The 14428-nt window shown below is 33.7% G+C and overlaps 2 protein-coding genes across 9 annotated transcripts; both read right to left on the bottom strand.

Annotated features, from left to right (window-relative positions):
• Positions 1–51: 51 nt before the first annotated feature.
• LOC107889708 (arginine biosynthesis bifunctional protein ArgJ, chloroplastic) lies at positions 52–4461 on the bottom strand. The gene is made up of 17 exons (XM_016814245.2): positions 4303–4461; positions 4007–4138; positions 3782–3905; positions 3566–3639; positions 3342–3386; positions 2787–2837; positions 2625–2693; positions 2418–2476; positions 2106–2175; positions 1834–1914; positions 1673–1759; positions 1406–1528; positions 1125–1187; positions 830–907; positions 620–765; positions 423–493; positions 52–337 (listed from the first exon to the last, which is right to left on the bottom strand). Exons 1-17 carry the CDS (start codon positions 4360–4362, stop codon positions 255–257), a joined length of 1416 nt encoding a protein of 471 aa, XP_016669734.1. The 5' UTR covers positions 4363–4461; the 3' UTR covers positions 52–254.
• A 1344-nt stretch (positions 4462–5805) lies between these two features.
• Positions 5806–13115, bottom strand: LOC107889706 (increased DNA methylation 1). 8 transcript variants are annotated; one of them, XM_016814240.2, is made up of 18 exons: positions 12947–13112; positions 12466–12741; positions 12114–12218; positions 10604–10669; positions 10153–10221; positions 9984–10065; positions 9838–9912; positions 9701–9753; positions 9449–9615; positions 8882–9065; positions 8472–8529; positions 8330–8386; positions 7991–8239; positions 7154–7215; positions 6815–6871; positions 6614–6707; positions 6233–6373; positions 5806–6143 (listed from the first exon to the last, which is right to left on the bottom strand). In XM_016814240.2, the coding sequence occupies exons 5-18, from the start codon at positions 10191–10193 to the stop codon at positions 6021–6023; spliced, it is 1443 nt and encodes a 480-aa protein (XP_016669729.2). In that variant the 5' UTR covers positions 10194–10221; positions 10604–10669; positions 12114–12218; positions 12466–12741; positions 12947–13112; the 3' UTR covers positions 5806–6020. The 8 variants fall into 8 exon arrangements, with proteins under 8 accessions (XP_016669729.2, XP_016669728.2, XP_040932752.1 ...); XM_016814239.2 differs by lacking the exon at positions 10604–10669 and having other exon boundaries at positions 12172–12218; XM_041076818.1 differs by lacking the exon at positions 10604–10669 and having other exon boundaries at positions 12172–12741; positions 12947–13115.
• Positions 13116–14428: the final 1313 nt, after the last annotated feature.

Genomic DNA, 14428 nt, shown 5'->3' with positions numbered 1-14428 from the left:
ATTTTGCCCTTTTTGCTACAAATAATCTAAGCTTTGAGAAGAAGAGAACAATTTGAAGAAATTAAAGGTTGATACCCAGTCTATTGCCCCATCAAATACTTCCCTGCTTGTAAACATGGTGTCAAAACAGTGGCTGAAGAACACATATGGAGGAAATGCAGGTTATCATTTGCAGTTAAAATTATGAGTATTGTCATACATACTGAACAATCTAATGCACCCGACCAGGATAATGCAACTCTCTGCAACGTCTTTTATGTTGTATATTCTGCGTTTATCTTGACATAGTCGTAACTTAAGTCACACCCCCATGCCTTACCGAATCCAGGTCCATCACCTGTTATAGATCAATCACGGACATTAAAATCCAAAGAGGAAGACATGTATAAAAGATTAAGGGCATAATTTGCAGAGAAACTTACCAACAGCAATTTTAATTTCCACCGTTCCATGTGTCTCACCAGCCTTAATGAGATAGTTGCTGGCTGCAATCCTGGAATGCATGGGGCAACTACATATTAGGCATGATAAAGATTTGAATGTATTTACAAGGTCACTTCCTAACCCCTTCTAAATAACTTGTAATTTCTCCTTAATCACCAATGGGGCATAACTTTACCTGTCAAATTCAAGTGGTTGCCCACCATCCATGAGCATAATATCCCCAAGCAGTATCTGGAGGTTGTTTTGATTAAAAGAAATCCCTGCATAGCCAGCAGCAGCAGCAATACGTCCCCAGTTCGGGTCTCTCCCATATACAGCGGCCTGACATAATTTATATTAGGCAATGCTATGATTAACAGTTAGATTTTATGTTCAAATTTAATACCTTGACAAGTGAAGAAGCAGCCACAGAGCGCGCAATATTTCCTGCTTCAGCCTCCCCTTTTGCACCACTTACTGTGACCTGCATCTCTAGGTTAGCATTGGCTGAAACTATTCAAGAACCCATAATAAGGGAAAAAAAAGGACCAAGAGATTTTTTTGCCTATATTCAAATGCATTACTCAATAATATCAGAACAAGTTATTAATTGAAGTGGCCTAACATCAGGGTTCACTCAGTAAAAAAGATCCTTCTGTAGGTCCATAAATAGAGGGAATAAAGAATTGAAGAACTCAGACCTCAATTAAACAAGTTGCTCCTTCTCCATCCCAAGCTATTGATTTTGCAAGACCTTGCATTACCTGAGAAGAGATACGTAAACTTCATGCAATTCATTCCAAAAACTGGTTTAGATCATAACCCAGGTGCTGTCGTCTCAAAAAAATTAACCAAAACTCTAGTCAGAGATATAGATGAATTGAGAGATTTGCAGACAAGATAAAATTTATTTATTCAACATCTAAGAAGCCTAATTTAAACTAGAAAAGAAGAAGGTAAAGCTCTAGTACAGCCAACTTACAGCATCAAGACCAGTTTGAAGTAGTGCAGCATTGTAACTGTTTATAGAAGTGATCCAATTCGATCCAGCTAACCCACTGGCAAAAGCAATGACAGTATCATTGGTACTGGTATCTCCATCAACCTACAGAAAAACAATAACTGAACTTGCTAAAGACAAGTCAAGACAGATAAGACCATGTCAAGGAAGAAATGGAATTTATTCAACTGAGATGTCACCTAGTTGATATAAGTCACAGGGAGGTATGAAAGCAATGAAATTACATACAGTGATTTGGTTGAAACTGCGGCTTACAGCAACCTGAACCATCTTTCTCCAGACATCACTTTCAACAAGGGCGTCAGTTGTTATTACCTGAACGAGTTATCAGGCTTTAGAATAGAATTGATGTATCACATAGGAAAGCTAGAAACACTTGAAAGACATACACCAAGCATGGTTGCCATATTAGGATGGATCATCCCAGAACCTTTGGCCATTCCCCCAATTCTTATACTAGTCCCTCCAACCTGAGACAATAATTGTTTACACATCAACATGAGATACATTAAACAAGAACTTCATTCATAAGAAACATCCAAGTTCTATGGTGCCAAGGCAATGCTATCATCTAAATTGGAAAAGATATTGATTTCTAAGAAAAAAATACAAAATTATAGTAAAAGTGGAATATAAATTGGTATTCCTTTGAAACCGTTACCTCATATTCAATAGCCACACTCTTGCTAACAAGGTCAGTTGTGGTAATTGCCACTGCAGCAGAATCTGCCCTGAGCAGCCACAATGAGACCAAGAATGCTTATGCGAACATTGACATACCGCACAGAAGACAAATTTTGGAATTATTTGCAGATATTAAATTTACTTCCTAATCAACTAAGCCTGGTTCTATTAGTACTTTACTAACAAGGAAAAAATAACACCATAGCTAACTTTATCAGATCTATGTCTCTAGTCCTTTATATAAGCGTGGAAACAACCAAAGAGAATAAAGAATAAGCAAAAGAAGTACCCCTGAATAGACGGTGATAGTAAATTAACTAGCCTTGGGAGGGAACTCAAAAGTGCTTCCTGCATATGATATCATGGATAGTTTTGTATCAGTCTGGTCAAAAGGAAACCACTTAATTCACTTCAATGGCATTAATAGATCACCATAACAAGCAAGAATATAAATAGGATGCCCATGTTCAACATAAAAAATGAAAAAGGCCCGCACCTTCTTTATTCTCTGACCAATCACACCAGTGGATTCAATCAATACTTCCTCTGGCTTTATTTGCAGGATCTGCAATAACGCAAAAAAAAAAAAAGTAAAAAGAATGCAGCCTGTACAAAGATCAAAACAGAACAAGGAACTTATGCTCTAAAAGTTGTATACCGTAGCAAGGGCATTTGCACATTCTATCACATCCTGGTAACCAGCATCACCCTGAAATCCATCAGGTCCATTAGCCATGTAAAATCTGATTCAATCTGGTGTGCTGGGAGCTTGAACAATAAGAAAAAAGGGTCAAAGACCGATTCTTTTCCTACGCTTCAACTGTACTAATACATGGAGCACATTTAAAATGCATTACACTCTTTTTTTTTTTTGAAAAAAAATGCATTACACTCATTGGTAAGCACTTGGGACTAGACAAAAACCAACGCCATGTTTGATAGGAAGGAAGGAAAATGGATGGAAGGAAAAAGACCAGGAAGAGGGAAATAGAGGAGAGTGAATAAATTATCTATCATTGTGTTTTGACATGAAGGATGGAAAATACAAGGAAAGAAAGAAGTTACAGGAAACTTGTAATAAAATTTTTAATTTAAATTGAAAGAGTGTTCTCCTCCCACATTAGGATGAAAAGGAAAGGACCAAGTCAACTCTTTTTACCTCTTCCACCCTACCAAACAGTGTAATGAAAATGAAAATAATGCATATACAAACCGTTGCAGCATTGGCCTGTCCAGCATTTATTAACACGGCGCGTGCCTGATAAGATGATTGATTTAGCCATTAGCCATATAACTGAAATGAGCAGATATATACATACATGCCATAAAGAACATCTACAAGATTAAAGAAAGCTATGAACTCCCACAAAGGCAATTTAAAATCAAATTGGTTCATCAGTTTAAGAAAAAATCCGCAAGATAGCCAATCCAACATACTGTTTTCGTATTATTCAACACATTTTGGCAATACACCACCGGTGCTGCTGCAACAATATTTGTAGTAAATGCCCCTGGAAATAGATTCCGAGTGAGTTATAGTACACAGCCAGAAAATGAACACAATCTTCAAAATGAACTCACCCAGAAAAATTATAAAGAAGAAATAGTTCAGTTAAGATTCTAAGTATAGAATAAGCATAAAAGGAATAACACCTGCAACATTGGCATCAACGTCACAGGTGACAAGCGCAAGATCAGGTTTTTCTCCTTTGGCCCGCAATCCACCATATAAGCCCGAAGCTTTAAATCCCTTAGCAGCTGTAACTCCTCCCGGAATCTATGCAATTGCGACCGGAAACAAAACGATAATAAATTAGCAAATTTAGATAGAAATTCGAAAAAAAAAAGAATTAATAATCGAATAATGAAGTGGCTGACCTGCTTCCAAACTCCATCACCATCAGGGAGAAGAATAGGAGCAGCTGGTATATAATTGGGCGCCTCATTAACATTCGATGCAGAAGCAAATACTTTAAAATCCGCCTTTGGCGAACAAATAGAGCTTATAATCTGCAAAATAAAATGTAAAAGAAAAAAAACCATTTAGTTACCTAGTAATTTATCTCTCTCTTTCTATTTGTAGCTAGAAAAATGAACTTTAAACTTATGTTCTCGCAGGGCAGCCAAACAGATACTTCAAGCATAAAAGAAAAAATAGAGAGAGAGAAGCTGACCTTAGGGTAGAACATTTCAGAGAAATTCAAAGAAGTGAAATGTGGAGCACATGAAAACATTTCTGAAAAAAAGATTTCTTGCCTACGTTGGATGGGAGCGGAGTTCAATATGAGGAAGAAGAAGAGGAAGAAAAGGAGAGATTTTGTGAGGGTTTTTAGTAGCACTTATAATATACTGATGTATTATATAAATAATATATAAAAATTATTGCCGAAAACCTATTGCTAAGTGTGTGTCACTTTATTTTAATTTTAATTATAAAATTATATAAAAATTAAGGCTAATATTTAGTACATTGCTAATGTAATAAAAAATTCATATATTTTTTATATATCGGAATCTAATTTCTTTTTACTGTAAATAAATAATTTCCTGAAAAATTATTATTAGGTGAATATAAAAATTTATAAACAAGATTTAAATGGAAATAATAACTCTCAAAGTGATACTTTTAATAGAGTAACAGAAATAGAATCACATATGAAGTTTGTATGGATACACAAGAAAAGAAACAAAAGATTATTTCTTTCTTCTTCTTTTTTTTTTCTGTCACTTTTCGTTTAAGTTTATTCTTTCATTACATTATTTCATAATTCTTTCTAGTGATATTTTTTTCAGTGTGTTCTTTCGTTTTATCATTTCATAACACTTATCATAATTTTAATATTATTAGTAAAAATTTTAATTTTAATTTTCGCTATGGTGAATAGATATTTATACCATATTATTTATCTCAATATATATTGGATAAATTATTGTCATTACAATATCACTTTTTTGTCTGTTTCTTTTGTCATGTTTGAAGATCATAAAATAATAGTAAAAATGTATAATTATTAGAATTCTAATTTTGAAAATTACCAATTATAAACTTTGAACAAAAACAATAAAATGAATATTAAAAAAATCAAAAATTAAGTAACAACTATACCCTTTTATAATTATGATAAATTATAATTCTCTTTATCTAATAATTACATAACTGCATAATTAAAAAAATATAAAAATTTATGATTAATTAACCTACCTAAATATTAAGAATTATAGAAAATAATTAAAAGCCCCAATTATACCAAATTTAATAAAATTTATTAATTACAATAATAATTACTCAAAACATACCGCAGATTATTATTACCACAATTTATTATTACATAAAGTCCTGCTCCATTTTCCGATTTTTATTTTTGTCTAGCAAAGATGTTACACTTACCAGATGTTTCTAGCTTAGCATAGCATTTAACAGTTAATACATAATTGCATTGTAATAATTCTATGTGATAGAAAAACAAAATATCCTTTTGCTACTATGTTAAAGATGAAAAACTCTACTTTATTTAAAAAAAAAAAAACAATGTACGTACTCAATAGTAGCTTCTTTCTTATACCTTGGTATGATTTGAAGTAGATTATAATTTTCAAAAACAAAATTTGTAGTTTAAATAAAGCACCAACCACATATCATTTTCACATTATCTTTTCTTAGTTACCTTCAAAATATGTAAATCTTAGCATGATTTTAGGCACTAATATGTTATTCAAGAACCTTTAAAATGTCAAGAAAAGGTTTTCTGTTTACCGCATGCATGCATAATAAGAAGTCATCATGCAAAGCTTGTTTGATTCTGTAAAACACAAAGGAAATTTCACGGAGGGTTCAAAAGCCCAACAAGACAAATTAAAAGTCATGTTTGAAGCCATTGCTGAACCTGGCTGGCTATTCCGATGGAAAGTTATCGGGGAGATTAACAGAGTTATTTGGAATCTGCTGCACCTTCTTCACCAGCACTGACGTTCCCTTGAAAACTGTCACTTGTAGCTGCTTTTGGTAATTCATCAACTGAAACACAAAATTAAGTTCAGTGTGGCCGCTTAAAGCTTTTATCATCTTTGTTTCTCAAACCAAAAGAAATTTAGAATGGCACTTACTTGCTCTTCTTTCATCTTTGTAAACCCAAACTTCTCTGTCCAAATTGACAAAGCTTCCTCAGCTGCAGGGAGCATGAGGCTTTCCACATTTAGTGAACTTAAAAACCTCTCAATACAAGCAAATAATGCCTGGAAATATCCCTATAACAAGATCAAAGATAATGAAGATATGTCAGCTTGGTCCAGAACTAGTGCATTCATTCGTGTTTTGAATGAAGACTTGGAACAAAAACCGATAAGCTATACGAGAATGTAACAGCATTCTAAGGTGACAGATTTGTAAAGTTAAACATAGAATTGCAATGTAATTTCAAACTGCCTAAAATAGTAGGATTGAAGTTGACAGCAAGAACGATGCACATGCTTAGTCTAATCACTTACTTTTCCTTGGTGTTCTCTAGTTGTCGCTACCACAGGGAGCTCAGCAATCTCCCGACCAAATATCCTAAGAAGACCAGCTGATACAACAACAGACCTGCACCATGCACCAACACAGTGTATACATGCATATGCAATAAAGCAATAGAGAGAAAACAACACCCCCCTCCCCACCACCCAAATGAAAGACAAAAAGCAAAATACCTGACAATCAAAACCACACAATACATTCCACCAAACTCTTGCCCAGATATACTTCTCCTTTACAAAGATCAAAATGCAACTGTCAGATCCAATCCGAAAAAACCAGATCACAAGTAAATTATGCCTTAACAGTTTTAGTAGTATCATTAAGATGCAAAATTTGTGATAAATCAAGCAAAACATCCTATTAATCACATATAAATAAACATATTTTCTTGCGAACACCTTTTCTAGTCATAAAGAGATTCTATATTTCCTTTTTTCTGTTTTAAAGCCAAAAAGGAAAATAAAACATTAGAACCACCTAAAAGGTAGGAAGGGGAAGAATGAGATACAAACCCATAGACCATAGCAGGAATCAAATCACAACCAGAGTTTGCAACAATGGGATCAAAGCATTCCTGTCAAAAAGAAAGTACAAGTAACTTGAGCAGACAGTTAATTATTAAATACAACTAAACTAAATATAATATAAGCAAGATAATCAACACTCTAAAGGCAGCTAGCATATAGACGTGCATATCAGAAAAATCCATAGTATAACCAATACTTACGAATGTTTAATCAAATTCAGTTCCATCATTAATTTAGTTTTAAAATCCCAACTTCACCTCAACTGCAATTCTTGTAATTTGTATGAATGGGAATTCATCAATTTGATCTGAGTACAATTTTTCTTTAGTTAAGCTGGATCTTATTCTATCCATCAGCCATCGGTAATATATCCACAAATTCAAAAGTACCAGTGTCATTCTCTAAGATTGACAATTTTCTTTGTGTCCCAACCTCATCATGATTGTATGCTTAAGAACTTCAACTGCTTTAACTAAAATTATATGCTGAGACGTGGATGGAAGTGTATGCAAATAGCAGGCGTTCTAAAAATGCGTCTGAGAGCATCTGAATTCAGAACTCGCTCCAACATGTTCCTTTTATATATTGTTCAAAAGCCATAATCACTCATGGCACAGAGCTTATTTCAAAATTTCAATTCAAAAAGTTTGGTTAACATTTATTGTACAAGCTCCAAGTACAATACTAAAAAGCTAGGTAAAAGGTAACATGTTCGAACAAAAAGGTCAGATGAAAAAAAAAAAGTATATAAAGAATATGACCCAATGAGCAACTACTATAATATACTGAATGCTAATAAGTTTCATGTGAGGAAAAATTTACTTGAAATATTGCAGCTGCACTTGAAAGTAATGGCAGATCTTCAGGATAATGGCTTTTTCCATTTAGTATACACCATTGAACACAATCTGTGGCTTCATCAATAAATAATCCTTTTTCTAAATGCCTCCTTCTGATTACATTTGAGAATGAAGTAGGAATTATCTGCACCCCGTTGGAAACAGAACTCTGGAGGGCCCCATAAATCCTTTTGCAGTCATCACAACAGAACCATTTATCCTTGGGAACTTCCTATTGCATGGAGGAAAAACAAAATGATAAAAAAAATTCAACTAGTACATATATCGTAACAATTAAACTGCAAGAGCATTTAAGACTTACTTTCAAATCACATTGTCCACTATCACGCAGGCATCCAACATGGAACTCCTTCTCACACTAAGAAAGGACAGAAGAAAAAGATAATGATATACCGAAGAAAAAGCCTGTTTGGATAGAAATAATATGAGTAAACTGCACATACTTGGTCACAAAAAATAATTGTCCGATCATCGAAGGTAGTAGAACTGAAGTCATACTCCCTGAAAAAAACAATAATAGTCATCCTTGTCTCATAATACAAATATCAGACATGGATAAAGACTAAAAGCAGTTATCATGTAAGAAATCTATAAATAAACGGAAAAAAAAAAGAAAAAAAAAAGGGAACACAAAGTCTAAATAAGAAACTATTGGGAGATTATTGACTCCTAAAAAGCCTCTCTATTAACAATCCACTAGTTTCAATTCCAACATGCTTCTATGTGGATAATAAACAAACATATATATGAATTCATTGAAGGATTATTCACACATTGAACCTCAGATTCTAAGATATTGATATGTTTAGAGACAGCATACTAGAATGGAGAAAAAAATTACAGAAATACCAACCTGCAAATTGCACAACCACCAATTTCAAATTCTGGTGCTTTAACAACTCTTGTCAATCGTATCACAATTGGTCTTGCTATCCTTGAAGATTCTCCTGAAACAGCTTTTCTACCAAGACCATTTTCATCTGCACAATTTGCACAATGCCAATCACCTTCAGGAAGGTGCCCTAAATTCAAACAAGCTGCAACAAAGAAATTCAATGGAATCAGTGATGAAAGAAAACCTTAGATCAAAATGAAAATCAAGCACAAGATAAATTCAATGTATTTCACAATTAAGATGCAAAATGACAAAAAGTTAATCAGGCATGTGCATCTTCTGTTTCATTGTTTGAGAGAAAATTGTTGGAAGACAGTCTAATAATCATTAGGCACAAAAGCACAAAATGATTAGAGCTTCAAATGCTGAACACAGTGCACTGTGTTGTAATTGAAAAGATCATATAATCACTGGATGTTGGCCACCCAATATCAAATACTTTAAACACCAATTTTGAATGAAGTACCTGTCTCAACAAAACATAAACCTAGAAGAAACAGTTCAAAATAAAAGAAATTTACGCACCTGGATGAACAGCCTGACAGCATTCATGACAAAAAAGCAGATCTCCAGAATCTCCACATATTGAACACATATCATCACCGATATCAGTGGTAATGCGTTGTCCATTTGACAATGACAAGGCTATATCATGAAGCGTCAATCCGTTAGATGTACGGACGTGACGATACCTATTTAAAAAAAGAAAAAGTAAAAGGTTAAAAAGGAATGACTCAATATTCTAGCGAAAGATCAAATTCTGTATAGACCACTCACGGTTGTCTTCTGTCGGCCATTCCAGCATGTGCTTCAAACTGTGAAGGGCTAAGCTGCTCGTACCAAAACAAATTTAAAGCAAATCATAGATGAGAGAGATGATCTAGCTTCAAATTGACAATAAATTAGAAACTTACCTCTCGCTCGCAACATCCACAGACTATGCCACTTCCCTGCTTGTACCCTTCAATTAGCTTCTGGATAAATTTCTTCTGAGAGTTTCAGTCAGTACTAGACATAAATTATTGCCAATCAACTATAAATTTTCTACAAATCATTTCACCTGTCCTTTGACAAAGTAAGCCAATTCAGCCCCATCTGGAAGTCCTTTTGGCATAAAAAGTGACTGGTGCAAGAAATTATCCCTGAAAACAATTTAAAGAAATTCCAGCTTAATTCAGGCCGATCTAAATTTTACATAGAGAAGAAGCACAGCATATGCCATAGTGTACCTTTTCTTCGTGCCAGCATCAGCAGTTCCCTTCCGTTTCATGACTGAGTTAGGTCTTAAGGTACAATGTCTGTGAGGTGTGAAAAAGAAAAAGAAAAAGAAAAAGAAACAAACAATCTATCTTATGAAGAAGGTAGATAGCCCTAATAACAGCCCTCTTGAGGAATTAACCATAAAATTAGTCAGAAAAAAATTCAATCCACCAACTCATATGAGAACTAAATTGAAAAGGCAAACGTGATGCTCAAATGCCAGATTTGATTCCACTAAGCACCCAGATAAAACTAACGAGGTAAAATCCATATTCCATATCTAGGGTGAAAACCAAGAAAAGGCATTCAATGAAACCTGACCATAAGATAAGGACAGAAAAGTTTTTTTTTTTTTTTTTCAAGTTGAAAAAAATGAGAGATCATAGAAAAAGAAATCACCAAAAATTTATATCAGTTTACCTTACAGAATTAGGCAAACTAGGTGGTTTGATGTTATAACCTTTCCGCAACTCCGATTAAGACTAGCTGCAGAACATAAGCGCATGTTAAAACCTAAACAATGGCAAAACTAAAGAGGCTCTGTACTGACACAAAAATTCAATTTTTCCTTCTCTTTAAGAAGGTTGACACTATATATATTAATACAACTGGTATGGTAGATTTAATATTTAACTCTCAAAATTCATCCTCACTTCCAAAACATTGAGAATGCAAAAAAATGGGGAAAAAAGAATCAAGGATTTTTATTGCGTAACCACACATGAGAGGACAGAAGCGTCTGCGTTGTTTCTTCTACTCTTGCATGCGCTGCTTCAGTGGGCCACTTACCTTCTTTGCTTAAACCTTACACAAGCCAACCAAATTTGACGGCAGTTACCTTGAATGTAATTCTTTCCATATTATAGAATCCATATCAATTCATTTCTTTCTCATTTGGAGTTAATTTCAATTATTATACAGTTGTAAATTTCCATGTTAATATTAAAGGATTGGATGTATCGCATAAGCTACTACGTACACGTGGCAACTTGATCCTAGATATTTCTCCTCAATGTTGTTTTTATTTCCTTAACTAGACTTGATTGCCTATAGAAGAAAGAGAGACAACCTCAAGGAAAATGGCAGTCCTCTAATTGAATTCTCATCTTTTTGTTTCTTTTACTTTTGGCAATTAAAAAGAAACGAAACCGCAAATCTATTCACAAACTCCCAAGAAAGAAAAACAAACAATAAGCCATATGAGATAGAACAAACCTAACCTACATAAATCAATCAAAGCATTAAGCATAAGTTATTACCTTTCCAATTCCGAAAGGGCTCCTTATTTGTATATGTACCGGCAAAGTGTATGTTATCTAGGATTGACAGTGTGGAGAAATATCTAGGATCAAGTTGCCACGCGTAAGTAGTAGCTTATGCAATACATCCAATGCTTGTGAATATTAACATGGAAATTTACAAAAGTGTAATAATCAAAATTAACTCCAAATGGGAAAGAAACGAATTGATATAGATTCTATCAGATGGCAGGAATTACATTTAAGCTAATTGTCGCCGTATCTGGTGGCACGTGTAAAGTTTAAGCAAAGAAGGTAAGTGGTCGACTCAAGCAGCACATGCAAGAGTAGAAATATTAAATCTACCATACCGGGTATATTAATACAGACACTACCAACCAAAGAGAATGAAAAATTGATTTTTTGCCAGACAGTACAAAGCCACTTTATTTTTGCCATTGTTCAGGTTTTAACAAGCAGTTAAGTTCTGCAGCAAGTCTGCATCGGAGTTGCAGAAAGGTTGAAGCAAAGAAGAAATATAACATCAAGCCACCGAGTTTGCCTATTTTCTTTTTTCTATGATCTCCAAGTGTTTCAACTTTAAAATATATATATATCTTTTGTGTACTTATCTTATGGTCAAGTTTCATTGAATGCATTTTCTTGGTTTTCAACCTGGATATTGATTTTACCTTGTTGGTTTTATCTGAGTGCTTTCCATTCTCCAAGTTTATGTGATTATGTGCATACCTAGTTTTGGCATCAGCATGCTGCTCAAAGTCATAAGCACTCAGCACCTGCTCACACACCACACACATTATACATCCTAAATACTAAGCGTTAAAAGAACAAATAACAGTTGAACAGTTGAGCGACTTTGGATGAATCATAAAATGCATCCACACCGATATTCACCAGCATGAATAATTCCATCCAGTATTCTCTAATAACCATAACCAAACAATAGTAATAACCTCCATAAACGAGTCAACACTTAACAAAAACAAAATTAACCTTGATTTAGATAGGGGGAACAATAGTTACCTTCACTCTGGCTCTATCAAGAACGCTAGCACCTAATTAAAGCCCGCTTCAATTCAGGCTTTGTACTATTTACATTCTCCATAATCTCCTCTGTTGAGGTTCCCATAAAAACTGCTTCTTCCTCCATTAGTAGCATTCAAAACTGGAAATCCAGAGAAAGAAATAAGAATTCAAATGCGTCCGGAAAACTTGAATATATGCCTCCAAAGCAATGCTAAACTGGCATTCGTTACAATATGCTAGACTTGAATGTCTGCCTCCAATCCAACTCGCAAACTATACCAAAAAAAAAAAAAAAACAAGAAGAAGATATTATTTTACGTTAGTCAAAGTTTAATCATAATTTGGACAATGGAAATTTTGATCGGAAACACTAACTGTACAAGTCCAAGAATAAAAGAAAACATTCAGAAATCGAATACGAATAACATAGAATTATATCGAATCGAAGAACAAAGCATGCACGAGTAATGAAGACAACCATATTTCAAATCTGACGGATCTAGATTTCGTGGAAAGCTAGAAAAAGAAAAATCGTCCAGGTTTCTATTAGGTTTGGAGAGCGGCAAGCAAACCGGAATGAAAAATGCTTAATTCGCGGTCAATATTTACTTTTCAATTAGGGTCAGAGGAGCAGCCAAAAAGATTTTTAAAAAATGTTTTCAATAATTTCTCATCCGTATCATTACTATACCAACAAACTCACTGGAGTAAAGATTAAAATATTATTGTTTTATAAAATTTTTTTTTTGGCATGTTTTTACATTTTTATATATGACGGAATTTTGTCTTAGAACATCGTGTTAGTGTTTGATACCAAGAAAAATAATAAGCTCCTTATAATATAAGTAGTTGGTAGTGTTTATGTAGGAAAGTAATCACTTTCCTAGTAACTTAATAGGTTGGAAGATGATTTTCAAGCTTGGCGTGCTAAAATTTAAGGTAAACAATACCAAACGTCACTCAATTATTAATAAGTTTAAACTTTCGTTGCTCAATTTTAAAAAGTTATAAAGTAGTCACTCGCATGTTAATTTGGTAATGGATGTTAGATGTGATCATTAACTCATTATTTGTCATATGGTAAACTACATCCAATGTCATTCAACTATTAATAACATTGTAATTTGGCCACTTAATTTCAAAAAATAAAATTACAAATTGATCATTGAACTATTTGAAAGTTTTAAAATTTAATAGACCTTATTCATAATTTTTTTCCAATAATCTCGCCACCATCTAGTCTCCCCATTCGACTAAGAATCACACCAAACTAGTGCCTTTCCCCCTCCTATTTCAACTTCATGGTATAGTTTTTATTGAAATGGCTTAAAACCCACTAATTTAAAATCAAAGGTCTAACAAAGAAGCCCTTTGATCTCCGTCCATCATTGTCAAATGATTACTTAACTTTGGTATGTTCCTCCTTTCAACCAAACTTTCTCCCTAACCTCTTAGATTAAACCTCTGTCACTTAAAACTTTCCAGTTAATTCTTAACTGAATTTGGTACATTTGAGTATCATTATATATATATTCTTATTACTATTTCTCTTATTTTATTCAAGCCCTTTACTTTTGTATGTCCTAATCAAGATTCGTTGAAACAAGAGACTTTCTTACTTTTGTTCACTTTTTTCTTTTTGAAATTTTTGTTTGTTTTGATCGTGGTTGTGGAGATATTTGGTTGCTAATTCAAGGTAAGAATGTATGAATAACTTTATTGTGATATTTCTTAGGTTATGATCTTGGCTAAATAGGAAATGGTAAGTGAATTAAGAATGAAAGATTGTTAAGTGAGTTGGATTAGTGGTTAGGCATGGGTTGAAAATGACTTTAGTAGGGTTTGGGATTTAAGTTGTTGTTGATATGGTTTGGATTATTGGGTTAGGTAATAATTGTGCAAATATTGAGTAATCAAAGTTTAGACATATAAACTTACTAATTGTTCAATAATCAACTCA

This window comes from Gossypium hirsutum, chromosome A09 (assembly GCF_007990345.1).
Source record: "Gossypium hirsutum isolate 1008001.06 chromosome A09, Gossypium_hirsutum_v2.1, whole genome shotgun sequence".
Classification (NCBI taxonomy): Eukaryota; Viridiplantae; Streptophyta; class Magnoliopsida; order Malvales; family Malvaceae; genus Gossypium; species Gossypium hirsutum.
The sequence above is the reverse complement of the archived record's forward strand: the minus strand, read 5'-3'. Positions and strand labels throughout refer to the sequence as shown.

Bases quoted from the DNA above. Each gene is read 5' to 3' on its own strand.
- LOC107889708 (XM_016814245.2), bottom strand. From the start codon at position 4,362: ATGTTTTCATGTGCTCCACATTTCACTTCTTTGAATTTCTCTGAAATG. The intron at 1,915-2,105 runs GTAACGGTTTCA...TTATTGTCTCAG, and splicing joins GTGTGGCTATTGAATATGAG to GTTGGAGGGACTAGTATAAG. The intron at 1,529-1,672 runs GTATGTAATTTC...GTTTTTCTGTAG, and splicing joins GCAGTTTCAACCAAATCACT to GTTGATGGAGATACCAGTAC.
- LOC107889706 (XM_041076818.1), bottom strand. From the start codon at position 12,239: ATGTGTGTGGTGTGTGAGCAGGTGCTGAGTGCTTATGACTTTGAGCAG. The intron at 7,216-7,990 runs GTAAATTTTTCC...TCTTTTTGACAG, and splicing joins GTGCAGCTGCAATATTTCAA to GAATGCTTTGATCCCATTGT. The intron at 6,144-6,232 runs GTAAGTGCCATT...TTTGTGTTTCAG, and splicing joins CAAAGATGAAAGAAGAGCAA to TTGATGAATTACCAAAAGCA.